General features: G+C 47.9%; 1 protein-coding gene across 5 annotated transcripts; it reads left to right on the forward strand.

The window, feature by feature from the left end:
* On the forward strand, window positions 1–26,908 carry LOC111842057 (5-hydroxytryptamine receptor 4). Of its 5 annotated transcripts, none has more exons than XR_002837821.2 (8): window positions 692–900; window positions 5,873–5,963; window positions 6,247–6,393; window positions 8,082–8,282; window positions 10,127–10,280; window positions 10,408–10,970; window positions 25,686–26,012; window positions 26,483–26,908. XR_002837821.2 is itself a non-coding variant. In XM_072714284.1 (8 exons), the coding sequence occupies exons 3-8, from the start codon at window positions 5,935–5,937 to the stop codon at window positions 25,777–25,779; spliced, it is 1,188 nt and encodes a 395-aa protein (XP_072570385.1). In that variant the 5' UTR covers window positions 692–900; window positions 3,111–3,430; window positions 5,873–5,934; the 3' UTR covers window positions 25,780–26,908. The 5 variants fall into 5 exon arrangements, 4 of the variants coding, with proteins under 4 accessions (XP_023664073.2, XP_072570385.1, XP_023664072.2 ...); XM_072714284.1 differs by adding an exon at window positions 3,111–3,430 and having other exon boundaries at window positions 25,686–26,908; XM_023808305.2 differs by lacking the exon at window positions 692–900 and adding an exon at window positions 1–188 and having other exon boundaries at window positions 25,686–26,908.
* The last annotated feature ends 259 nt before the right edge of the window (window positions 26,909–27,167 follow it).

Genomic DNA, 27,167 nt, shown 5'->3' on the forward strand with positions numbered 1-27,167 from the left:
AGTAAGGTTGATGGAAAGAGGGCCTCGAGCAGCCAGGCGAGTTAATTTGCCAAGTGGAGCAGCGGCACCAGCTTCTGACCGAGATGCGTCTTGTTCCTGCAGGCACCGCTGATTTACCTCAGACCTTATTGTACCTTGATTTTGAGGTGGCTCTCTGAATGTCCTACATGCTGCAAAACGGTTCACTGGTAAGATACCTTAGCCCAACTCACAGTCTATCGTCTTGTCATTTGCAATGTATGGTCATATGAAGTGATTAGCGTCAACCCCCCACCGAAGAGCAATAAAGATGTTATTTAAAGGAAAAGCGTGACGCCATTCTGGAATGTTCAGGATGTTGGTTCCACTTGATCGTACCGGGGTCTGCAGTAACATGGACTCAAATACAGGCTTTAATAATAATAATAACAACAACAACAACAACAACAACAATAATAATAATAACAATAATAATAAATGACTTCCCAGTTAATTAAACATAAACTAATAGCCAGAGAATAATTTCTGTCTGTGACAGCAGATGTGTTTAAAACGTTCTCACGAAGTACCTAAATTCTCAGCGAGTGCTTCCGCAGACGAATCTAATCTCCCCTTTAGGTATCCTGCGCTTGTTTTTGGTTTTGCAATTCCACAAAGCAGCCACGCGGCGGCGCCACCGAGGCCCATTCTAGACGCACACGGTGGTCCTCGAACCTCGCCAAACGCAGAGCGCAGCCCCTCGTCCCCCCTTTGCTTTGCGAGACGTGTAGGGCAGCATGTCGGTCGGGCTGTGTGCTACACAGGCTCCCCCGCGTAGTGGCCGGCTGCTTGGAGGCTGTGCCCGGCTTTCACGGGAATATGAGAGTCCTTAGCGGCGCGACGCGTCTCCCGAACCGCAGGACCGAGGCGCACGACCTGCAGGTGAGCAAAGTTGCCCTCGAATTCCGATGCGCTCCGGAATGTCGCTCTTCGCGGCCAGCAATGGCGTGGATCCTCCAAGTTGGAAAAGAGGTGAAGCGCCGGGGAAAAGGACGCTGTCTGTAAATTTGAGCGTTAGGATGGTGCTTAAATGACCGCCGGCAGCGCGACCAGCGGCGCGTCCCTGTTTGCAGCCAGTAAAGCGCGTCCACAGAGAACCAACAGCGTGACTTGGAGCCTAAGTTGGAACAGTGACAGTGTAGGTACGCTCTGTGGGATAATAGTATGTATCTAATTAATAAACATTCTTAATTGTTACATTTGTTATTTCAAGAGGTTTTGACACACAGACGACACAGGCCACTTCAGAGTTAAAAAGTTGTAGGTAGCAAATATTTTTGTAGTTTTAAGACATTTTTACACATTGTTTAATGTTTTGTTTTTTTAAAAAAGTAAATCATCTTTTTTAACCGGTGCTGTTAATTATTAATGACGCCAAATAAATAGGCTAACATTAGGAAACAGCGATTCTTTTCGACATTGAGCGTGTTTATCGGCCGTTCTATGTTTTGTTGGGGGTTACTGTGTACGTATCTTCCATTTGAATAAAACCTGGGGTCGCTCTGTCAGCTCTCCTGCTTTGATCTTGACTCCTTCATGTGTAGTTTTGCGCAATGAGTGTAAAATAGCAGTAATTTAAAGGGATGAGCGATTTTGGAGGATGGGTGGATGAAGTAGTTACATGACACGTATAGCGTTACATCGATTTCAGACGTGAATAATATACATACCTGTCAGGAACGGTCAGGTACCTAAAGTCACAGGCTGTGACTTGATGGCCTTTTATACATAGTAAAAGCGATATCACTTAACACAGATAGACTGGAAGGTGTACTGTACCATGGGGACTTAAACTGCAAAAAATACTAATTTGGGAAACTCGGTCCTCCACATTTGGCAGAGCGTTTGCTGCTTGTTGTACTGGCTTGTGCGGTTTCTGGTAGTTTTACTCCCCCTTGTGTTATGAAGATTAAGTGACTGTAGTTTGTGCGTGTTTGTGTCTCGCGGATCCACTGTGCAGCACCTTGTCTTTCATTTTGAATCCAAACAAATCTTCTGGGAGGTTCTGCAGGACCTTGTGTTACGTGCAGAAGGCAAGTCTACGAGTGAGAGGTTCTTTAAAAAAAGAAGTTTTCCGATGATTCTTTGGCTCCTAAATGGTTGTCCTGCACTTTAAACAGGCTTTTGACAGTTATATTCAACATTAAGTGGAAATAGGCTTATCATGTGTAATTGGAGCATATTAGCAAGGATGCATGCAGCCTACCAAAACATTATAGCTGAATAAGGGAGTGATCAATGTGATGTGTTCGATCAGGAATGCTTTCCCCACACCCATTTGTATAGACAGCAAATAGCTGCTTAAGGTGTTTTTAATGGATGGTAATTCACATCAGCTGCACTATGTTTTGATAAGTTTTACATTATGCTGGATATTAGGTCATGCATTAGCACTCGAGCTACGTCCCCCTTCCTGAGTGACGTACAGGTAGAAACAATGCATCTTGACATGCTTTAAGAGTCTGACTGGAATCTCCTTCCCTAACCATGAGACCAGGAGTTATCTTGTGTCTGATGGTCCTAGTGGGAGTGGACAGTTCAGCTGGCAGGTGGTGACCTTCTTGCCGTCTTACAATGTCTGGAGTTGAACCCCGATGCAGTCTCCCACTCTGAGGGAACTCGGTTGGGTCTCCTGAGCCTCCCTGAAGTAAACTGTACGTCGAGACAGTCTCTAGTACTCGTAATCCCCATGGAGCCTCACAATGCTCTGAGACAGCAGCTTGAAAATAATGTCGTTCTTATCAAACAAAAATCCGAATAATGGCTAGAGGTCAGTGCCGTGTGGTCAGTGCCGTGTGGTCAGTGCCGTGTGGTGAAAAATCGAGTGGCACGCGGCCGGCTAGGATGCTGAAAACACTGCTTAGAGTGGTCCGGTTCGCTGGTTCCTGTCTGCTCAGAGCAGTCAAGCAAGCTGAAATAACTAAAGATAATCGGTGCTGGTGATTTAGGAAATGCCAACGAATCGTTTAATGTAGAATCTTTATGTATAATAAGGTCTGTTCTCAGCTTGGCCAGTGGTGCACAGTTACATCCCTTAATCTGTTCCTGCTTAATTAGCAATCTGCTAGTTGATTTTTTTTTTCTTCATGGAGGTGGAGGAAGGAATCCAAAGACTAATGCTGAATCGGGAAGGCTTTCTGTCTGGGTTCCACCTCTGTCAGGTGCTCTGACGCCTCAAACATTGCTGAAGAAGACAAGATGGCTCAGATGACCTTCCAGGCGGTGGACTTGGTGGAAAGGCGAGTTTAATTCAGAGAGACCACATCACTGACCTGGTTGACACTGTGGTGGCTGAGTGGGTCGGTGGTACCAGCCACTTATACTCTTCTCCTTTAGGAATGGAGGCTCTTCTATCCCTTATTTTCCGATTGAATTACCTCCTGGAGAAGACCATGAAGGATGTGTCACGGATGTAAGGAAGGAAGCACGACATGTCTGAGGCTGCAGTTACCTCATAAACGTAGACTAATCATCACAGATTGACCACTTGGTAGCGGGTCAGGGATTGTGTGTCCTATTGGCTGTGCTATCCAACACCATCACAGTCGAGTCAGTCGGATATAGGAACTCCATGTGCTTCATTTGGAACTCCAACTCTGAAGGTGCCTAATTGAATAATGTAGACCAAAAAGAGCTGGTGAAGAGGCCAGGAGCTAAATGCTTGGTGACACTCTGCTGGAGATGTAGGTAAGGGTCAGAGTCTTTAAATTGGGGGGGGTTTGAGGTACGGCTGAGACTTCAGGTGGAGCTGACCAGAGGTGGATAATCCAGGTCCAGAGAGTAAAAGTCCAGACCAAGATTTTGTTTCAACCAACTAGTTGAGTCCTCTGTGACTGTGACTCTTTATACTCAACTTTTTGGTTGAAACAAAATCCTGGTCTGGATATGTACTCTCTGGACCTGAATCACCCGCCTCTGGAGCTGACCCTGTCTGGTTGTGACACCATAAATAGGCATGTGAGCAAGATCACCTCTGACACCAGGAGAGCGTAGGATCTCAGGAATGATGCAGTGTCAGGATTTTCTCTGGAGATCTCCCCTCAGCTTTGGTGAGGTCCTCGTAATACAGAAAGTAAAGGTTTGTCAGGTGACATCAGCTCAGATTTATTCTCATGATTGTGTATCAAAAACACAGAAGTTTGGGTTTTACAGCTGTGGCATTTGTTTTGTTGTGGGCCAGACCTTTCTCTTTAAGATAAGCTTGGGTGGCATTATAGTAATACGGTATTTCTGATATACTCTGCAGAGAAATTTCATTGGGGGACAGTCCCCTTCCCTCCCCCCGCGTTGCTTTTGAAAGTACCATCAAAATGCCATATACTGTGGAATAATATCTGGAAGGTATGATGGTATGAAAAATTAGATACCGCCCAAGCCTCCTGTAAATGGGGGCCAGCTTAGCTGTAAGCTCAGCGTGCGTGTAAGAGCTATAAAGTGCGGAGAATCAGGCAGTCTCTGTGCCAGGCAGCATGGCGGACAGCTCACCAGTCACTGGGGGGCTTTCAGCTCCCCGAGGATCATCTCAGGAAATGTGTAATGTACCCATTAAAAAGACCCAACACTGAACAGAACCGGCACTGTGATTCAGCAGAACCGAGTGAAATGTAAATGATAATTCTCAGATCATGTTCCTTCCCATCTGTGTGCCTGCATCTGGCTTTTCAGGTCGTGTAGAACTTGTGGCAAAACTTTGGGCTTCCTACTGTTTAAGACAGATCAGTCATCGGTGTTGGGCATTTCATGTCCAGAAACTATAAATCCGGACCAGGATTTTGTTTCTACCAACCAGCTGAGTATTTTTTGACTGTGAGTCTTTATGCCCAACTGGTTGGTAGAAACAAAATCCTGGTCTGGATTTTTACTTTCTGGACTTGAAGTGCCCCACACTGCTGGTCACCCACAGTCATTTTATTCAGTGGCTGAAGCATACCGCCATTGTCACTGCAGCATGGAGCTGGGGTGGGGGGTGGGGCCGGCTTTGGGATAGCGCGGGGGGGGCAGCGTGTGCACCTCTCAGCTCAGGCTCTCTACCTCTCCGGAGCACTAGACGAGTGCTCATGTCGACACTTTGCATGACAAACGGGGCTCGGTGACAGGGACACTGGATGAGCAGTCTGCAGTGCCGCACTGTGCTGTACACGCCTCACTATATAAACAAACACCGCTGTGCCCCTAGTTACTATTGTCTTTATAGGCTGTGTTGACAGTGTCCCTTTGTTTGGTGACCATGGTGCTGTGGGGATTGATGGTCATCCTGTGGTCGACCCCATTTATGGACCGGGAGCGACCTTTTCATCAGCGCTCGTCCCGTTTTCCCGAACGCCGTGCCGCTGTGCCCCGTGGGAGAGCCTGCGCCGTGTGACATTGCGGAATAGCTAGGCCGGTTACCTCTGTGTTTGGCAGCGGCGCCCGTGAAGATTGTGAGAGTTTAGAGACTAGAGGCCCGTATTTTCAAAGAGCCGCCCAAACGTGTCGTGAATAAAAGCTCTGTGTAGCAGACTGGCTTTACACACATTCCTTTGACAGATTTGTGCCAGAAAACTATTCAAACCATTAGCAGCAGGCTAATTGCAGAATTAGTTCAGCATGCTAATCTGAATGGAGCGGTTTTAAATAGAGCTGGTAAGTCCTGCTAAACGTCAGAGCGCAGAGCGTACTCCAGATGACCGACTAGATGCGATTTCTACATCGGTTTTTGACCCTCGACATAAAAACAGAAATGCCAAGAAATCTTCAAAGCACAAATGATAATGTGCACTGTCATGCTTTTTGCTTCTGGAATGTTCCTGGATTCCAGTTGGGGTTTCCCACAGCCTGACCCTGCCGGTGGGGGTCGTTCTCTCTGTGTCTGTAGCAGGGCCACGGCGTCCCGCCTGGAGCAGTCCCCGCTGAGGACCCCCATGCAGGTGATCAGCGATGGCTGCAGATTCACACCCAACGGAGAAGTAAGGGGCTGATTATCCACTCATGATTCTAACGGAACTTTCGTCCGTCCCGCCTGTCTTGGAAATGCTGCATTGTTTAATTTGATACACTGGGAATCATCATTATTGTAATCAGGGAGATGATGAAATCTGATCAGCCTGGTTTCAGCTTAATGACCCAAGTGCCCCCCCCCCCCGCATCGCCTGCTATTAGTTAATTAGACCGAGGGTTGCAATGATTACATCACTCGGGCTGATTGTTCTTCTCACCCAGCTCTTGTCACAAGTAGAAATGTTTCCACAGGACAGTCACTGGTGCGGTGAACACGGGGCATACGTTGCATCTCGCCGAGAAGATCGTCCTCTCCGTCTTCCTGGCCGCCATCATCGTCCTCACTGTCTTAGGCAACCTCTTGGTCATGGTGGCTCTCTGCAAGGACCGGCAGCTGAGGTGAGGCCTTCCTGCGACCCACACGTCACCCCGGTGTTTTTGAAGTTTGACGCAGACGCGCCAGCTGAACCGGGTCTCTGCAGAGTGAGGCTGTGAAGGTCCTTCTCAGGGTCGCCCTGCGGTCTGCCTGCTGTTCTTTGATTTTTGCTCCAGCTGAGGGTCCTCTCAGTACACTTGATTATTGTTGACTTTAGTTTTTTTTTCTTTGGACGTTTGTTTATATCAGCAAGGGCACTTTGAATATGTAGTTTTGGCTCCTAATGTTCTGTACGTTGCAAATCATTATTCTATTAGACAGGTTATGCATGTCGAATGCCATCGACGAATTAAATAGTGGAATATTTGATTTATTCTAATGAAGGGGAATTTTTATTGTCGTTTCACATGAACCAGCAGAAGTTAAAGTAACGCATTTGAGATTATATTCACAGGGCCGTGTCTGTAACACTCTTGCTTCTAATAAAATATCAAAGCAGCCTAATCAGGCGTACTTAGTTAGGGAGCTGATTTTAATACAAGTTGGCTACACTGTCCTTCAGGACTGTTTTTACAATCACTATATAATGTAATATATCACTATTATATTATACCCCACGACCCTGACCAGAATTATCGGTTGCAGGATGGATGGATACATTACATTATATTTTTCATTTTTTCATTCTGCATATGCCTGCTTCCTGTCTCAGGTGACATGTTCTCTGACCCAGGACAAATAAAATATGTTTTCAAATGACCCCCGATTCTTTCCACACTTCCCACCCCCGAGCACAGGGTCCTGGTCGGTTCAGAGGTGTCACCTCCTGCCCTGTTCTGAACAGCCCCTTTTCAGTTACGCGTGTTCCCGCCTTGTAGGAATGCCTTCTTGTCAGTGTCAGACTGGTGGCCTTTCACTAGGACAACAAATGATTATTCGGCGAGGTCAGTGCTGTCGTGGGAAAGGGATAGAAAACATCTGCTCGCATCCATCGGACCGGAAGAATTCGGTGAATTTCGTTATATAGCGTTCGGATATGGGAGCCTTATCTATCAGCTGAGCTTATTGATTTTCTGGATGGTTTACAAAAACTATGTGCCTAATACAACAATCACACTTTCCTTACCCAGATAATTAATATTGTTTACTACACAGAAACATGAAGAGGTTTGTCAGTTGTTTTTGTCAGTTGCTTAACATAAGTTGCCTCATTACAGTGTCTCTTTTGGGTGATTTTTTTTCCTTTGTGCACAAAAGTGCTGTGTTTGGCCTCCGGCGTCGTCGCGTTGTGCTGTTCGGGCCGCCCCTGTCCGCCACCGGCCAGAGCTACCTCGGACTTCCGTCTTCCCAGCTCTCACTCCTTAGTCGACCAGGCCAGATTTCTGGCCCATAAATATTTATGGGCTGTTCGAAGCCCTCTGGCAGTTCGGTCTGAGCGCCGGGGGGGTGCACGGCAGGCACTCTAGCCCCAAGCAGCCAGGTGGTCGCCTGGGCTCTAAAATGGAGCTCCAGCGCTATGACTCTGTGACGTTCATAACTCGCATTGTGGAGTTAAAGAAGGAAAACTAAGAATTAGTCTTATTGCCCGTAAGTGACCGGCCGTGAGGACCCTGCCCGAGCAGGTCCCGCACGGTCATCACGCTCCCAGAAGCGTCTGGGTTCTGCCTTCATACGACTTCACTCACTGGACTATCTCTGACTGTGCTCGTAGGAAAAAGAAGACCAACTACTTCATAGTGTCACTGGCATTCGCCGACCTGTTGGTGGCGCTAGTAGTGATGCCGTTTGCGGCCATCGAGTTGACCACGGGTAGCTGGAGGTATGGTAAGACCTGCTGCCTGATCAGAACCTCGCTGGACGTCCTGCTGACCACCGCCTCCATCCTTCATCTGTGCTGCATAGCACTGGACAGGTGAGAGCAAACCCTAACCCAAACCCTAAACCTAACCCTAACCCCAACACAGCGATACGAGTAAATGTTTTTGATATTGAATTAATTAATGCTGCACATTTAATGTCAGCTGATGGGCAAAGATTTGATGCAGATGTGATGGAAATCTACCTCCCGGATGACGACTGTAATGGATATGAACGGTGGCCAGAAGCAGTGCGTGGAAGCTGTCTGCTCTCTGGAAGCTTACGCCTCCTGTGGAGGCATTATCTGGCCACTTTGCATCGCTATGGCAACCACACCAGACACTGCAGCCATAGATACACGCATGTAGGCATGTAGTAATAGAGGGAACATGCAGTTATATTGCAGTAAAAGCGTAGAGTTTGGTATGCGGTATTTGCTGGTCCACATCCCTTAGCTTTGTCGCGCTTTTCCGTCTCCGGCTTGCGGCTATCGGTGTGATGTCACGTGGTAATAACCTTGTACGATGTGATACTTTATGGCGTTTATGTATTTCCAGACTGATTCTGAAGCTCTGTGAAGCAGTTTGGAAGGTCCCGTCACTGTTTATGTGCATAAAGGGGTTTAGTAACAGTTTTAAAGCACTAATATTTCTCACTCGGCAATTGGGATCGAGTTTTAATGGTGCCCGAACGTCCCCGTTCGTCATTCACTGCAGACGGGACTTACCTCGTGAGTATTTCAGTTAAAACGCTCATAATGAAGGTACAGTGCCTGCACATCTGCTCGGCTCATTAAACAGATGGGATCCCAAAGACATTTAGCGTGTTACGCAACGTCACCGCTGGAGGCTGATCTGCCCCCCCCCCCAACTGTGAAACCCACCAAGCTATTGTTCCGGTTTCCTGTTACTGTTGAGAGGTGCGGGTTTGTCAGGCCTCTCTTTTACCATCAACTCCATAAATACCAGCACCAGATTAATCAGCTGATTAATCCATCCATCCATCCATCCATCAATCCATCTTCTAACCATTTATCATGGTCAGGGTCACGGGGGGGGGCAGAAGTCTGTCCCAGGCAGCGCAGGGCACAGAGCCGGGGTGGGATGGGATGTCAGACAGGATAATCCGTGTTAAAATGCAAGCACTGCTTTTTCAAATATCCAATGGTCATTCTAGGAAACCATGTTGATTTTTACACATCTGGTATTTTAGTTTCTTTTTTGTTGCATGTGGATTAGGGTTAATCCCGTCTATGCCGACTGTGTGCTGTATGCATCACCTGATGCTGTCTCAGATTGGCAGATGGCGCTGCATGTGTGATGCGTTTTTTTCCATTTGTGGTGGTTGGGGGGTTGGGGAGTTAAGGCACTTGGCAGTATAGAGATGAAAGATTATCCTGGTGAAAATGGACGGATAAAAGCGGAATGACAGGAGGAATGACAAGCAGAATGACAGAATTTCCCCATTGGACATCTGACTTTGTTTTGTGTATTTCTTTATGTAATGTGATTTGTTAATTGCAAAACATGCATGCAGATGTCATAGGGGGGCACTGTGGCCTTATATGCCCAGGGTTGGGGAGCTGAATCCCATCTCTGCTCTGTCTGTTTGTAGTTCGCATGCTCTCCTTGTGTGTGTGTGTGTGTGTGTCTGTGTGTGTGTGTGTGTGTGTGTGTGTGTGTGTGTCTGTGCCCTACTATGGACTGGCACCCCCTCCAAGATGGACCCAGCCTCTGTTACCTGGGATGAAGTGGTTAGATGAATGAATGTCACTCTTCTGTTTTTCTACCCCAGTAACCCTGATTGTAATTCCTGCTGCAAAATTATTTTGATGGCTGACTGTTTAAACCATTCATAGATTGAGTTAATTGATTAATCATATTTTCCCTTGCACCACAGATACTACGCCATCTGCTGTCAGCCCCTGGTATACAGGAACAAGATGACGCCCATCAGGGTGGCTCTGATGCTGGGAGGGTGCTGGATCATCCCCTCCATCATCTCCTTTCTTCCCATATTGCAAAGCTGGAATACCATCGGCATAGAGGACATTGTACGTAAGCGTCTCACAATGAATAATCCAAAGCCTGACACGTTGAATAGGGGTCATTAGCCTCAGGAAGATCCCAAACCGTAATTCTGGATGTGTGTACTCCGCTCATGGTCCCCATCCCCCCCAGATTAAGGAGCGGGAGCTCAGCCTGGCTGCCAACGAGACATACTGCATCTTCCTGGTGAACGGGCCGTACGCGCTGGTCTGCTCCGCCGTGGCCTTCTACGTGCCGCTGGGACTCATGGCACTGGCCTACCAGCGCATCTACGTGACGGCCATGGCACACGCCCGGCACATCGGCACGCTGCACCGCGCCGGCTCCGCCCCCGAGCAGCAGGCAGGGCCCGACCAGCAGGGCACCAGCCGCATCAAGGTGGAGACCAAGGCGGCCAAGACGCTGGCCGTCATCATGGGCTGCTTCTGTCTGTGCTGGGCGCCCTTCTTCCTCACCAATGTGGTGGACCCCTTCATCCACTACAGTGTGCCCTGGCAGGTGTGGACCGCCTGGCTCTGGCTGGGCTACATCAACTCGGGCCTCAACCCCTTCCTGTACGCCTTTCTGAACCGTGCCTTCCGTCGCGCCTTCCTCGTCATCCTCTGCTGTGGCGATGAGCGCTACGTCCGGCAGGGCAGCTTTGGACCCTCGCGGCCGTACCCGGCCTCTGTCAACGGGACATCCGTCGCACTCAGGTAAGACCCCATGGCAGAAAACGTGTCCGCAGGAGGAAACATTCTCGAGATTGCAGGGTTACTGTCTGCTGCCTGTAGGGGCTGATCTCTCTCACCCCAAACACAAGGCGTCTGTTCCTGTTATGTTTCCCTGCAATTTATATTCTGTGTTTCCATTATGATTTTTTGGGGTTCCCTGTTCGGACACTGCATACTCTCTGTGTTTACTTTGCCATATGATGAGGGAGAGGGTGTCATTTGACGGTATCATCAGGTGACAGTGGTGGTCAATTTGAATGCCGCTCTGCTTGGCTGGCCCGAGTGGAGGAGTTTGCTTTTGGCACGCGGACGACTCGGTCTAGCCGATTTGACAAACATGTACGGTATGAAAAAAATGTAAAAATGGATAAAAAGGTGCACGGGCTGTGGTCCGATCGTGCTGATGAGAGCGACTGGGCTGGCAGAAGGTTTTCCTGCATGTTTAAAAAAATAAACGTTTTCACCCCTCCCACCCCCGCCAGGCACATTTCATTAAACGCTAAGTTAGCTTCCGGCACTGTGTCACGCAAAGCTGGGCTTTGATTCAGATATCCCTCCTCCTTCTTCAGAAGCCCCTTTCATTACGTCCTGGAGAAGATAGAAATGTGTGATAACCAGCATTGAGTAATGAGCTGGAAGACATCTGTGTGAACTGATTTTTTTTTTTTATGTAATGTGAGCGGTTTGTGGAAATGTGAGAGGGCTTCTTGAGCAATGATCTTCACGCTTCCATGACGGCTAGTGGTGTGCCAGAATGCCAAACGTGAAAAAAAATGACAGCAGACCGTAAGGAGGAGCAGTGTGGTCAGAACCTGCAGAGCACCAGACGCCAGATGATCCCGAACCTGTGAGCCTGTGAGTCAGCTGCATGCGTGGTGCTGATGATGTCAGAATCGCAGCTCACAGGAAGTGTGGCGGTGGGTGTGGCTGTGAGCAGGTACATGTGGTGTAACCTGAGCCGAATCATCCACCCACAGTATCATCCTTGTGTCACTAGTATTGTATTATGGGTAGTATTAGGGTTGCAAAATTCTGGGATTTTTCTGTTAGTTCCCATATATTCCCAGTAATTCCCATGGAAAGTTTCCAACTTCCCCAGCTTAACTTCCCATGGAATAGAAAGTTTCTGGAAATTTACCACCCCTGTGCAGCCCGAGGTAGTATTAAGGGATGCGTGTTGCTGTTTTGAATCTTTCCATGATTTAAAAGGCTCCTGTTTCTATGACAGGGCAGAGCTTCCCACTAATCGCTGCTCATCAGCGTAAATTCACAGCCCGCCCTCGGAGCTGCTGTTCTCTCGTGTACTGGAGACGGATTTCTGGTCTGCAGCATCTGGCGTGATTCTTGTTTCGGCGCCCTTCTGCCCGATTCTCACCCTCTGCAGCGTCACGCCTGGGCTCTTACGCTGTCCCGCTTACACTTCCCTGTTGCCCACCGAAGTCTGTGTTCGCTGCTTAAGTCATTACCGGGGTAATGCGAGACGCGTGAATGATATCAGCCTGGCTCAGGTCTGTGTATCTGAACGTGTCTGAAACACTAAACAGATGCCCCCCCGCCCCCCTTTTCCGCCCGTGATCTGATTACCTAAACTCGACTGGACACTGAGTCAGGCCAGATAGCACTTCAAGAAAAATGACATGGTAGGGGGCGGAAGAGTGTAACGTACCCGAAATAAACATGGCCGACCTTATTCTGTCTGAGGGGGTTGCGCTGTGGCTGTGTTCATCGGTCACCTGGCCGCTTCTGCTTGCTTTCAAGCCGTCATTTAATTAGGAGTTGGCTTACAGGTGGGGCGCTGGGTGCGGACACTTCCTGTCTGGACGTTGAGTGCCAGCAAGCCCTCACTGAACCACCAGCCCCCAAAGCTTAGTCCCTTCTGCTCGAGCGCGACACGGACCGCTGACTTCTGCCTGTCTCTCCTGACGTAAGTTGTCAAGTTGAGGAAGGGTGACCGAGATGGATGTGGATGCTGAAGAATAGGAATCTCCAGCGTTTTTTACACTGAGAGCTACTTTTACAAAGCAGCAGATAGTGACAGCATGGCGTATGTCGTCCAAGCTAAGGTCAAGTACATACGCGTACACGCAAAATCCCCAAAAAAAACACGTCCGATTTCTAGTAAGCGTTATGCATGTCAGTCATTGGCTGACTGTGGGCTGCTAGTAGGTCGAGGATGAGGGCTTTATTGACAATTACTCATTCAGCTACATAAATGCTGTTAAAAGCCACTTCTGAAACCCCCTGTGTTACGTTTTACTGATTCGTAGAGGTGAACATTAGCTGCAGCAGTGCAGGTGAGGGGCCTCATCACCCCTGGTGTATACATGTGTAAATGACCGGCCCATCGTCACCTCAAACCCTGTTGTCTCCTTAAGGCCATTTCATGCTTTACTTCTCCACATACGCTTTCGGTCGAGGGACGTGACGTAAATTCCATCATCAGAGGTCGGCTGCGGACGGCTGCTGTCAGTGCGTGTGTAGCCCAGATTTTTATGTCTAGCGGAATCTGTGCGTGTCAGTGTGCATCGACCACGCTTGTGCAAGATAATTGATTAGGTATTTTGCCGTAAGGATTTCAAAATACTGTGGTACACCTTACCATAGTTCCGCCCAAGCCTTGACTAATGAGTTTTACCAATTTCACTACGCTGCTTGTATTTCAGTTTGTTGCAATACACCTGCCCCCTCCGCCACTACTGCATGCATGCACCGACCACGACCACCTGCAGCCCGAAAGCGCACGCTGAAAAGTGGAGTATGAACTAGGCTTTAGCTGCCTCCATGCTGTAGCTGAAAGTTGGGAGCTCGAAGCAGCCGCAGCTCCTGGCTTCTTCTCCATTTCTCTCCAAGTCCTCCGCCAGATATCTGTTGGATCTGAGGGGGATCGGTGTGGCGCCTGTTTGTGCCCACTCCATCTCCCAGTGCCCGCTCGCCGATCCCGCTGTGTGGAGGAGTCGTTTAGCCTCCGGGTCTGTCTGGGCCCAGGCTTGCCCGTGTGGCATACAGTTCTCTGGGTGTCTAATTCACATAGAGCTGTGTTGCCAGCCCACCAGAACCGGGCCTCTCACATATATCCTTCCTCTCGTATTGCTCTCGTTTGTGTGTCTGTTCTCATTCCTCTCCACTCACAGCCAGGTGACCTGAACAGAAGCTCAGTCTAATACGATCAGCCTCCCCTGCATGGTAACATTTATTACACTTACTGTACAACAGCTTACTGGGTCCAAGAAGCAGCTGATGACTATAGATGGAATAAAACAACAGAAATGCACATTAAATTCACACACAGAAAATCTTACTGGTACCTGGGGGGTCTTATGGCCTTTCCCTTCTGCTGGTTTGACTTTGCAGTTGAGATCCACCCCCCCCTCCCCATTCATGCGTATGGGCTCCTAGGGGTGGGTTGTCTCAGAAATGCCAGGATGTATTTTCAGAGCCCAGTCCTTCCAGAGTGAATGATATGAAAGCAGTCACACGTCACTTTAATGGTGTCATTGGGCAGCTTACGTGGGTTTCATTTCACAGCTCACCTCGAAGGTCTGCAGTTTTCTGCAAGGAGGTGAGAGAGCAACCGCCTGGGCAGAGGCGGGAGCGAACAGGAGACACCAAGCAGCCTCAAACACAGGCTCTTCCAGAATTTTCTGGACCTGACTCTTTAAGCAGGTCTTCATTAAATGTAACGGGAACGATGTCCTTCCAAAAACCGAGTGTTCAAAAATACATTACTTGACCCATGATGTCAGACCAGCGTGGTCAGTCTTAGACAAGTTTGGTGCGTGGCTGGTGGGGTCATGTGTTTTCAGGTCGTAGTTTGGACCATGCTTAGCTAAGCTGAACACTTTCATTTCTAAGCAGCTTTCAGATGTGGAACAAAGCAGTAATTGAGATGTCACACATTTCTCATGACCTCCCCAGATGCCCCACTTACCTGTGTCCGTGCACATTGTCAAACTACATACAGAATGTTACTACAACGCAGGGCGCCACACAAAGGCCGGGGCAAGTACTACAACACCCCAAAACTCACCTCAGGTGAAAACATCCGGTAGATTAATGGTTAGTTCCTCGTGTTTTGGACAAATGTGTTGCAGCACCAACCTTCTGGCCGGAATCCCTTTCCTACATAATCTGAATTTGAAGGGATGTTATTCCTGTTGTCTGGGAAACAGCCCAGCTGCTGGTGTTAGTAAAGCCGTACAGAGTGACCATGTGGTCGGTGACTGTTTTGCTGTGAGATCGGGAAGACAACAAGCTACCTGCAGATCATGCGCAGTTGCTGGCTGGTAATCGCATTGCAAGTTTCCCTCCGCAGCCATGGCGCTGCATGCGGCATGCGGCATGCGGCATGCGGCTGCCTTCTTGGCTGTAATAGCCTGTGATGACTTATTGAAGCGGTTGTCAGTGAGGATACAGCCATTAGTGAATTTGACTGGAAGGGTTTGCTGTCGTCGGGAGTGCCCCTTGGGATGCCAGTAAAGGGAAACGTCTTGGGTTGATCTGCAGTGTGGTAAATCACATGTCTTTTGCAGAGTGACAGCAGAATATCAAAGGAAGGCACCATAATCCATTATGATTACAGGTGAACGGTGTTTGAGCAGTGCAGCTTGGGTGTGGTGATCTGTATCACTGGTTCTCAACATTTTTTGCACCGCGACCCAATTTTTACCATGCCAGCTCAGTATAGGTTTTAAATTAAATCTATGATTAAGCACGCAGTGTGCTATGCAATTTACACCAATCAATGCCTGTCGCACAAATCTGATTGGATGTGCCAGTGAATTTTAAATAAACCATCTGTGGATTGGCTTCTTGGATTGGTTGTGTTAACTGGTTTTGTGCTAAGCATTTGCAGACCCAAGACCCTTTTACATAGGTTAATTCTAGAATTGGGGCTGGTAAATCTGATTGTGGATCAGCATAGGAGTTTAAAATACTTACATTTCCAACTCTGCCTCGCGACCCTTTCAGAACCTGAAATTTGAGTTGCGACATGTAGGTTGAGAACGGCTGATCTATGTCTATCGCCGGTTTACTTAATATTAAAAGAAGTACCATGTAAAAGCCCTTCAGTGCATAGATAACCAGCTCCACAAAAATACTCTCTTTCTGTGATTGCTAATCGCCATGGCTACAGTTACTAAGGGATAGCCACAGTAGGTGAGCACTTGACATTTTAGAACTTTCAGGTCCAATCCTCGTTCAAGGGGATTGTTAGCTATTTCAGTTAAGGTGGCATGAAGCTGCCCTCAGCTGCTCAGAGCCCACCACCCCCGGTGCCCCTTCGCACGTTACGGCCATACGGGATGAATTTTCACGCTCCCAGATAAATGCTTGATTTCTTTCGCAGTTTCTCTGCAGTCTACAGATCTCCATCCAGATATGATGAGCAGTTTTCCTGTGGTTTTTTTTCCAGTCTGGTCCCTGTGGTTCTGTTGTGTGTATCTGGCATCTAGGAGTGAGTCGGTGTCAAAGATTGATCTTAGAGGTCTAGTCGCTCACCAGGAAAGCCTTGCCAACATCTCACTGAGGCTGAAGGAAATACCAGCAGAGTTTTATAAGAGCAGAGGCACAAACCAGCACACAGCTCTTACACAAGACCTCTGCCTAGCGGGAGGGAGGACCAGAGGGCTAGATTTTACCTGAAGGTTTTATTTAGCCAAACTAGCCTCAGAGTCGCCTACACGCTCCTCAACTCTCTTGCAATTCCAAGAAAAATCAGTTGCATATTTAGAAACATGCTTAATTTCTGATTACGTGTGAATGAATCACCAGCATATGGGTTGTACAGAAATTTCACCAGTGTGTTTTTGGCGTGTAAATGGGTGTTTGGGATAGAGCTGTCATCTGGGGGATGGCAGAGAATGGAAGTCAGGAATCGTGTGGCATTTTCGGCTGGTCAAAAAGGCAGAGAGAGCAACTCCCTGCTTGTTCTTCTCAGTTTCACAACCTTTTATAGAGGCACTAAGCCAAACGATGGCTTGCAAATGGCAAACAGATGTTGAAAGGCAACTTGAAAATTGTTTTTTAATGCCCTGTTTGCCAGTGTACAAACATGACCTCTTTCCTGCTGCCCTGGGTTAGACTGAGATTCACTTGGTACTGTCTGACGTGAATCCTGTAACTGAACAGTTTCATCTGGCCCACATTCCTGCTAAGGATGATGAAAGAGGTGCATCCTGGAAAAATGAGTGTCCATTCCAGGGAGAAGTACATGGAAAAGCAAGAAATTACCGGCATGAATGTAAGGTGTTGATTCAGCTCTTCTAATGTGCTTGTGGCTGGATTGAGTTCTGAGCACTAAAGATGAGTCGTTCTTTTTTCCTGTCCATTGCATTAGTAGGTCTACCTGTCAGTCATCACCTGAAAATCCACCTAATTTTTTATCTGAAACCTCCAGTTAAAAAAGCAGAATAGACCTGTCTCTTTGGGTAAGGAGAGAACCCAAGGCGGGAGACAGTGTGATATCTGGAGTGAAAGAACACACAAAAGGAGGGAATTGACACAAATTGCTACCCTGTGCTGCATGAATCATACGCAGAACTGGCCATAGTTTTCTCAGAGTAAGAAAGTCATCCGCTAGCATTTGTGCTCAGAAATAGTTGTGCTCAATTTTTTTCAGTAATCTGTGCAGAGAACAGTGTGTGCCGCAGAAACAGCTAGTATCTCTGTCCACTCTCACTGTGTGTGTCCTTCATGTAGAGATGCACAATATATCGGTAATATATCGGTATCGGCCAATATTGGTAAAAAGTTAAGCTATTGCTATTGGTCCGATGTGTCAATTTTGGTCAATATTGTCAATATTTAGACTGTCAGTAGTCAAAGTTAGCATCACCACAGCTAAAGACACAAAAGGGCACAACGGCATTGGATGAGTAGCTGATTCCACAGTGGAGGATGAGAGATTTTGTCTCATTCACTACTCATGAGAGGTCTCAAAGTCCCAGCCCGCAGCATGTTTGTAATTCATTATTAAATCTGGCTTGTAGCGTCGTCCTGCTAATCTGTGTTGTTTCACTGCTGGCACCCTTCCAGAGGCTCAGACGTTAGCCGGTTCTCAGTTTCGGTAAGATAAGGATGAGAAAGCCTTCCATTGAAGGAAGTGGAATTTGATTTTTGTTGAAGATGCCTCTGACTGGGAAACACGTACAATAACATGCTAAAGGATCAAATATCAGCCCTTTAAGTGTTCATAAAAAATACCCTATTCAGACATTATGCTGAATCTGTTCAGTTTGAATTTGTTGATAGGATGGAATCCAGTTGAAAAATGGAGTACAACTTGGTAAAATGAGTTGGTGCATGACATACCTCAGATGTTTACACTTCTCTGTGTAGCTAGAAAAATAATCATTAATAATACATTAATAATGCATTGCACTGCAATATCGGAAATTTTATGGTGTGAGCAGGGTGACACTTTCATTACTATGAGGTCAGAGGACCAATGAGCATGACGATCATTTATTCTGAAATCGCTTTGCTCTTCAGACAAAGTAAACAAAGCAGAATGGAGATGCGTCAGTCATCCAGAAGATACTGGAGGAAAGACGACTGCTTCTTAGAGGGGAGCTGTATTGTGTCACCCTGGAAATGGCCTTGAAGTGTAACCTTAATAAATACGGCCACCCGGCTGATGTTATGCGGGGGGAGTCCTAATATAGCCGTACAGGATGTACAGGCTCATGGTTTCAGTCGGGAGGAGCGCGTCTGCGGAGGTGTTTGCATGTGACGCAAGTGTGTTCAAGTCGGGTCGAGCCTTCAGGCCCGACGACATTCCGCTGCGTCTCTGTGCCTCAGCTGAAGCTGTCGGTGCTTCGCCGTCCAAGCATCTGTGCACAGCCGTTACATTTTAGAAAGTGTGCTGTCAAGGCAGACAGGTGAACTGAGATGGCCGCAGCCTTTGTGGGGAAAGTGACATAGCATAGTGGGGGGCAGGATGAGGTGGAGATGGGCAAAGGTGATCCCAGATGCTGGGCTTGGTGTGGGTCTGAGCCAGGCCCACGGTGGGAAATGCTAACACAGAGGGCCCAACGATACAGCTGTGCAAGCAGATTATGAACTTGACTTCAGCCGCAAGCCTGTAACCTTTTCAGAGTCCTCAGTCCACTTTGCAGTTAGACCGCAGACTCTGCCTCTGCCTATTTTCTTCAGTTAATTAGTAAACATTAGGGCACCTTACAGCAATGCTGCCAGAAGTCCTTACTGAGTGAGGTGTTCAGTGTGAAGCTCACTGTCGATTAACGCCGTCTTCTATAGCGTGTTTATAGGTCCCGTCTCAGAAAGGCGGGTTGAATGTAAATTTCTCTAATTCTGCAGGTCTTTGCATGGCTGTGCAATGGAACAGAACTCAGGGTCAGCTCCTGGGTGAAAGGGTTTGGAGCCCCTTGGCAAGAACCCGGCCTCCGGAAAGCTGTGAGAGACCTGTGGAATTCGCAGTATGTCTGCTACAGAGACGGGTGACTCACTGTGGCCCCCTCCCTTCATGCCAAAGACTCCCCCTCTTTGCCCGTCCACCTTAGAAACATAATTAAAATGGATGTGGCCAGGTGGCCCAGCAATTAATAATAATGCCATAATTTGCTGGTCCTTCAGAAAGAGTGTGTGCTGTCGACATGGCAACCAGGTCCGATTCAGCATGGCTATAGACAGACCTGCAGGAAGTAAGACAACATCTTTCATGGGTAATTACACCAAAGGCTCCAGGAGCTAAGCCCAGGAGTGAGCCTGCTGTTGTACCCTTTGATCGCGAACATCTCCAACAGAATCATACTAAAGTAATTTTCTTAATCGCCAGATGTTATCATATGGCCGTAAGGGGAAATATCTCTCACTGGCACGCCCCCAGAATTCACTGCAGTGTAGATCCCTATCGCCGTAGACATAAGGAACAACAAAGAGACTGATAAAAACGCACGACCTGTGTTCCTTTTTTTATGCATGACAGAATTTGCCACTGGTTATAGTGGTAACGCTTCTCCCTTCCCTCTGAGAGGTGTCGTAGATATGGAGGACGCAGCTGAACCGAATCTCTATTTCCTTGGAACCCATTTTTTAAATGGGATGCCGTTTGATTAGACTGAGCTGGAATGTGACCCAATAGAGATGTTTCAGAGACACGTTTGATTCCCAGAGAGGAAGAGAAGAGGGGAAAATAAGGGTAAACAAAGAATTGGCCGGGACCTGGATGAGCTGTGGGCTGCATTCGTGGTTTGGTTAACGAGCGATGCGTTTTCTGCATTTTCATGTATGATAGACTGATAATTGTGTAAAGTTTCAATCTTCAACAGAGAAAGACTCTCGTGAATTTTTTGTAAAGCCCTTTATCCATTCATCCATCCATCCATTTTCCGCTTATCCCAGTTCAGGTCTCAGGGGCAGCAGACTGAGCTGAGATGCCCAGACCTCCCTCTCCCCAGCCACCCCCTCTAGCTCCCCCAGGAGAATGCAGACAACTTGTATTTATGAACAGACTGCCATAAAGCCTATTATATAAAATAAATACACACAATGCTTCGTAATAATGAACGCACCTACTACTACATGGCTTCAACGGTTCTTCAGCTCAAAGTACAGTACAATACCGTATGTAGTTATTTTTCTTATTACTGCATAATTATCTTTGTTACTGTGTACTGTATTATTTTTCCAACTTACCTACAAATTCGACTTAAAGACGGACTTAGGGAACACATCTCATTCGTAACCTGGGGATGCCTGTACAACCTCTCCAGGGTGTTCTGGGTCTGGCCTTGGGCCTCCACCAGACAGGCCCGGAGCACCTCACTAGAGAGCCCGAGATTGACTGGTTAATCGTCAGCTTCAGCTGTTAGTTCAGCCTCTCTTAACCATGACAGACCAGTACAATGTTTGCACAACTTCTTGATGAAGCTAACAGTTCCACATCATGTATAAAAAGCAGAGATGCAATGCTGAGGTCACCAAATTGGACACCCTCCACCCCTCCATAAAAATTATGAACAGAATCAGTGACAAAGGGCAGCCCTGGCAGGGTTCCAAACTCCTGCTCCGCCTATACAGGGACCTAATGGGCCAAAGCAGCAGGCCTGGCACTCCATATTCTCAAAGCGCCTCCTACAGGAACCCCCGAGGAACACAGTCGTATGCCTTTACGAAAAAACAAACAAAACACATGTGGACTGTTTGGACAAACTCCCATGAATCCCTCAGTATTCTTGTAAGGATACCGAGCTGGTCCAGTGTTCCATGGTTGGGACAGAATCTGTGTTGTTCACCCAGATCTGAGGTTTGACCAAAGGATGGTTGCTCTTCTACAGTGACCTTGCCACGGAGGCTGAGGAGTGTGATCCCCCTGAGTTTGAAACACATTCTCTGATCCCCTTTCTTAAAAATGGGGACCACGTCAGTCTGCCAGTCCAGAGGCACTGTCCCCAACGTCCATAGAGTGTTCAAGAGGCCTATCATCGAAGACAACCTAACAGCAACAAGAGCCTTCAGGAATCTCACCCACCCGCGGAACTACTGAAGAAATTTCTGACTGCCTCGGTGACCTTTGACCTTTGTCCTCCAGCTCTACTTCCTCCAAGGAAAGTGTGTCAGTGGGATTCAGAAAGCCCTCAAAATATTCCTTCCACTGCCAAACTATTCCCCCAGTTGAAGTCAACAACACTCCATCCCTGCTGTAGACATCATGGCAAAGCCCTATTTCCCCCTCCTGAGTCATCTGACAGTTTGCCAGAATCTCTTACCGGCCGAGCACAAATCATTTTCCATAGCATTACTGAACTCCTCCCCCACCTGAGTCTTTGATTCCGTAACTGCCAAAGCCGCATTGCGCTTAACCTGCCGGAAACTGCTGCTTCCTGTGTCCTAACCAAAGTCGGAAGGCCTCTTGCTTCAGGGTTATGGTTTCCTTTACCACTGCTGTCCACCACTGGGTTTGGGCACCAACAACCTTGCAACCACAGCACTGCATATCTGCCTCAGCAATGGAGACGTGGAAATTCTGCTGTAGAAAATCCCCTGAACAGGGACCTCTGCCAGATGCTCCCAGCATAACCTGACAATACATTTGGGTCAGTTAGGTTTGTCTGGCATTTTCCTCCGCCATCTGATCCAATTCTCTGCCAGGTGGTGATCATTTGACAGCCTAGCGCCACTCTTCAGCCGAGTGTCCAAAACATATGGTCACACATTCGGTGATAAGATATTAAAATTGATCATCAATCTGCAGCCTGGGATGCTCTGGTGCCAGGTGCACTTATGAACGCCCTTATGCTTGAACAAAGTTGTGCTGTGCTGTGTTGTGTATGGACACACTGTGGTTAGCACAGAAGTCCAATGTCACTGCCCAGGTTCAGATAGGACAGGCCATTCCTACTAATCATTCCCTTCCAGGTTTCACTGTCTTTACCAAAGTGAGCGTTAATGTCCCCCAGCAGAACAATGGAGTCCCCAGTGGGGGCACCTTTCAGCCCCCCTCCAAGGTCTCCAAGAAGACCAGATAATCTGAGCTGGTGTTCGGCACAGACAACAGTCAGAGCCCGTCCCCCGAATCGAAGTCAAAGGGAGACGACCCTCGTTCACCAGGGTAAACCCCAACGTACTGGCGCCGAACCAGGGGGCTATGAGTAAACCAACACCTGCCTGGCGCCTATTTTTGGTAGCCGGGGATCGGTCCGCCAAGGCCTCTGCCTTTGACTGCTGACCGACCCACAATGCACCAGATCCTTATGGCTCCTCCTTCAGGTGGTGGCCCCACTGGAGAACAGTTCCATTTCGCTCATTTGGGCTGTGCCCAGTTGGGCCACATGGGTGAAGGCCTGACCACCAGGAGCCCACTGATGAGAACCCCTGCTCCCCACCAGGTCTGGCTCCAGGACAAGGCCCCGGTATCCCTTTTCCAGGCATAGTTTCTACTTCCTTGTTGTTGGGTTCCATAAATGGTATTTGAATCACCCTTAGTCTGACTGCTCACCTAGGACCTATTTGCCATGTAAGACCCTGCCAGGGGCAATTATTCCAGACAACATTACTCCAAGGATCATTGGAACATGCAAACTCTGTCGCCACGCTAAGGTGGCAAGTCATGGAGGGGTTTACTTTATTTTTCGATCATATTCATTAACAGATTAATGTGCTAGAACATCTTGATTTTGTTTTTATAGCAGAAATGCAAAGCTTTGTTTATTTTTCCAGGACGGTTGGAATAACTAGTTCATTTGTTTTGGACCATTGAAGCTCCTTATCTTTATAGAGATATCTCTCTTCTCTGTGGGAACAAAAAAATCTTTAAACTGTTTCCAAATCGTATAGACAAATTTTGATTAATTCTTGTTCCGGACAAAATATTTCCATGATGCCGACTGTGTGGATGGGGCTGGACCTGGGGAGAATCTTATTACCCTAGTGTTGCACTATTTCTCGTTCAATTTCTTGTTAAGTTACAGCAATAATTTGATGGGGGGGGGGGGGGTTACAGTACAAATAAATGACCAAACTCTGGATTTCAGCCGTAGCTCTCGGACCGAGCTGAAAGTGAAGCACCGTGGGAAAATGCAGCATTATTTTTACCAGTTACTGAGGGTTTAGGGTTGTCCTAGCAGCCATCCATACGTGAATCCAAGTAGAATGTATTATTATTATTTATATTTAGGGACCAACTCATGCAGTGGTTTGTGTCTGTTGTTCACTCACAAGTCACTTGTTTTTTTCAAAAACATCTTTTAAAATTCATAAGCCTTATATTGTAATATTGTTAAACTGCGACACTGCCACAGCGCTGGATGACCTGTTAGTGTCAGTCTTTCCATAACTATAATTTAGAAAATGAGGTATATGTGCAGTTTAGACCATGTTAATCAGTCTGCATTTTTTTTTTTGTTTTTTTTTTACGAAACGCACCTGGCTGACCTCATGCGATTCTCCTCTTTAGTGGGTATGGTGTGCTGCTCTTAGAAGTGCACGAAAGACATTCGCAGTCCAGGATTCAGGTTTGCACAGCTGATGCTAATTTGGTTGATGTATATCTTTGTGATAACATACAGATTCAGATCACCGATAGGTGTCATTATAAGTGCCAGGCAGTGTCTTTGCTATTGTTATTTAGGTGCTTTATCCAGAAGAGCAGTCTTGTGTTTAACCTGTTTTTACAGCTGGATATCATAATGCTTGGAAACTCGCTGAAAGGTACAACAGCCGAATCCCTTTGGCGTCACAGGGCCAGTTCCTTAAGCCTTCTTGCTGTTCCTGTTGCCATGGCGAATTCGAGGCCCCAGGAATGAAGTCGGGTCCTGTCTAGCACACATTCGTCACCCTGCTATTAAAGATTGTCCGCTGATGACCCTCATCTCGTCCTCTGTGCTAAACCATGGTCCTTTTCCCTCAGTCATTTTAAGATTGGTTTTCATTAGTCTCATTAGGTGTTACACATCGCTGTGTATTCAACAATTTTTACAGACAGTGCCATGAAACTAATAGCAGTAACTGTATAGATGATATAGACACAATAGGGTTATTTAGCCAAATCCCCATGAACTTCCTAAAGATCCAGAGTTGTCGCTCATCTGAGATCCCCATCAAAGCTAAGGTGGAGGCCTGTGTTTTGACAGCGAAAGGGTTCTCTTACCAAAAGTTAATTTTGTTCTGCGGAACCCGCTGCATGTTTGCTTTCCTCCTCCTCCTGCCCGTGGCTTAATTGAGGACCCTGGTGGTCCCCTTGGAGGCCTGACGGGAAGGGTGTTCACAAAGCATCTGAGCTACATTCCTGGGCTGTAGAAGGGCTTTCGGACCGGCACCAAAAAGCCTTCCCTTTGGCTGTTGCTTACTGTGGTCTGATAAACGTCTGGCTTTAGCACGCCCCGCTGAGACTAGAAAACAGTGGGGTGGCGTGAGAGGTTTTCCTTTTCTGGGAGTCAATTAAGGAGGCCTGCAGCATCTCTCTCGGACCCTTTCTGCGTTTTCGGGGCGTTCAGCCAGGGAGACGGAGTCCCCCATTGCCGCTTTCTGTCCAGTTCTTCAGGCTGCGGCCCGTTTTTCCATGCAGGACCAAAGAGAGGATCAGAGAAGGGGCAGGGCAGACAGTCCGCCAGCTCGCACCTCGGCGGGCAGACGTTCGGGCTCCCAAAAGCACATGCGATGGTCCTGGTATGTGGGAGGGGCACGGGGCACAAACAATGGTGAAACAGCCCAGCACTTGGACCAAGTACAGCATGTGATGTAATTAGAGCTTGCCAGTGTTTACATCCTCCAAAGAGCCCTTCTCTCTGTTACCTGTATCGTTGCCATGGTGCCCCATTTTTGTAAATAGTACAGCCTTATTGTGCGTCTGACCTTGGCCATCCTGTGTTAAGCGCTCCGGTTAACCGAGCACCGTCCCCAGGCATAGACTGACGATGCCGCGCTCTGTCAGGGAAGGCCGATAATCCCACCTCTTGTTCTTGCCCTCCTTGTTCAAACAGAAGACTCTATTATGAAACGCGGCAATGCACAGGGTTTGAACAGAAAGCCATATGTCAGCCCATTGTGGACGTTACTGTAATCCTCCAGGGGCGTGCAGGGGGACCAGGATCCGCGTTCGGCGTGGCAGTGCAGCCGATGACGTGCTTTCGCAGCTGGTTCACTGCAGGCACCCGCCTTTCTTGCACATGGGGCCCATGTCCCCTTGAGAAGTACAGTGAGCAGCTGCTTCACCCAGTCTCTCTCTACCTTTTCTAGGCTGGTTTTCCAACCCAGTCCAGGCCAGAGCGACAACGGGCAGCGGTTCCTCTCCAGTGAGCTGGAGTCTCAGGAGTCACTGGGCACCACGTAGTGAAGCCAGCTAACTGGGGGCAAGGCCCACCTGGGACCGTTCACGTGGACACGATCAGAGTGGACAGCTGGAGCAGGCTGGACATTGGACAGGGACCTCCTGACCGAGCTGTCTGAAGTGACACCAGTTGTTTCTGGTAGACCTCACCTAAGGAGGACACTGATGCTGGGGGCCAGCTGTCCCCCTTAAACAGTCCACACTCTAGGACAAGGGAACTTATTACCTCCAGTTAGGTATGGATTGTATAGCCAGAGTCCACCCCCCCCACTGCTTGAGCTTGGGGGGGGTAGCGAACTGACAAGATTTTATTTGTACATTGTGTGTCAAAGGGACAGCCCCCAGGGCAAGATTTCAAAAGGGCCAGAGACAGTATTGAAAATGCAGAAACACCAAGGTGGACTCCATATTTTAGAATGCCATAAACACAGTTTCCATCTCCACTCCAGCACATACAGCAGATCAAATGCCCCAGTACCCAATACCTGGGAAAACTCAGCAGTACCAGGAGCCCCCGCAAAGCGGCAAGCAGACCAGATCGCATTCTGGGGAATCACTTAGCACCCTAATACTTCCCAGAAACACAAAAACTGCCACAGCAAGTAACTGGCCAGCGTCAGGCTTTCCAGTCACAGATGAGGTTCTGATTCTTCAGGTGCCAGGGGACAGATTGGCAGGACATTGTGTTATTCCACCTGTTTTTCAGCATTTCACCTCAACGGAGGCAGCAGGAGAAGAAACATACATCCGCAGCACAGGAATCACCTCACCGGTGCATTTCTCCAATACCAGGAGCTCCAAACAACTCGAAGGAGCACCTGCCCTATTGTTACTGTGTGACAACCTTTTACAGCCAAGCTCTGCATTGTATTAGTGTAATCTCATGACAGCCGATAGTGTGGGAGTTCAGGAGAAACTGGCACCCAGCTCGCTTTGTCCCACGACTCTGCATGCACCAGACTCCATGCCAAATCAGATGATTGCGTAAAAACCTTTGTACACAAGTCCAGTGGTGTGGTTTCTAAGCTCCGTGGAAAAAGCTGCAGGTGAGACTCCCTTAAGTGCTTCAACACTGTGCCATTACACCCTGACATCTGTCCACATAATTATATATTAAAGCCTTTCTCCAGGACTCCAAGCTAATTTGTCTTTTCAAAAGAAAAACATAATTTCACAATTTCATAAGACAGCGGGTTGTTAGAGTGCCAAAACACTCCCGACTCCCACATAAGAGACGTAAAAGCTGAGATCAGCGTCAGTTGTGAGGGTGAAGGTCAGAGCCAGGACCTGCAGCTGGAAGCCATGAGCAACCAACGCTCCATCACTGACAAAACCTCCACCCCCACTACCCAAGCTAGTACATGTTCATGTTCACACTTAGGCCTGGTCCA

This window comes from Paramormyrops kingsleyae, chromosome 7 (assembly GCF_048594095.1).
Source record: "Paramormyrops kingsleyae isolate MSU_618 chromosome 7, PKINGS_0.4, whole genome shotgun sequence".
Lineage (NCBI taxonomy): Eukaryota > Metazoa > Chordata > Actinopteri > Osteoglossiformes > Mormyridae > Paramormyrops > Paramormyrops kingsleyae.

What these genes read in the sequence shown, in the direction of transcription:
- LOC111842057 (XM_023808305.2), top strand. Translation starts at nt 5,935, where the DNA reads ATGGCTGCAGATTCACACCCAACGGAGAA. An exon ending in CCATCGGCATAGAGGACATT is followed by an intron (nt 10,281 to 10,407) that starts GTACGTAAGCGT and finishes CATCCCCCCCAG; the next exon opens with ATTAAGGAGCGGGAGCTCAG. An exon ending in GGGACATCCGTCGCACTCAG is followed by an intron (nt 10,971 to 25,685) that starts GTAAGACCCCAT and finishes TACCTTTTCTAG; the next exon opens with GCTGGTTTTCCAACCCAGTC.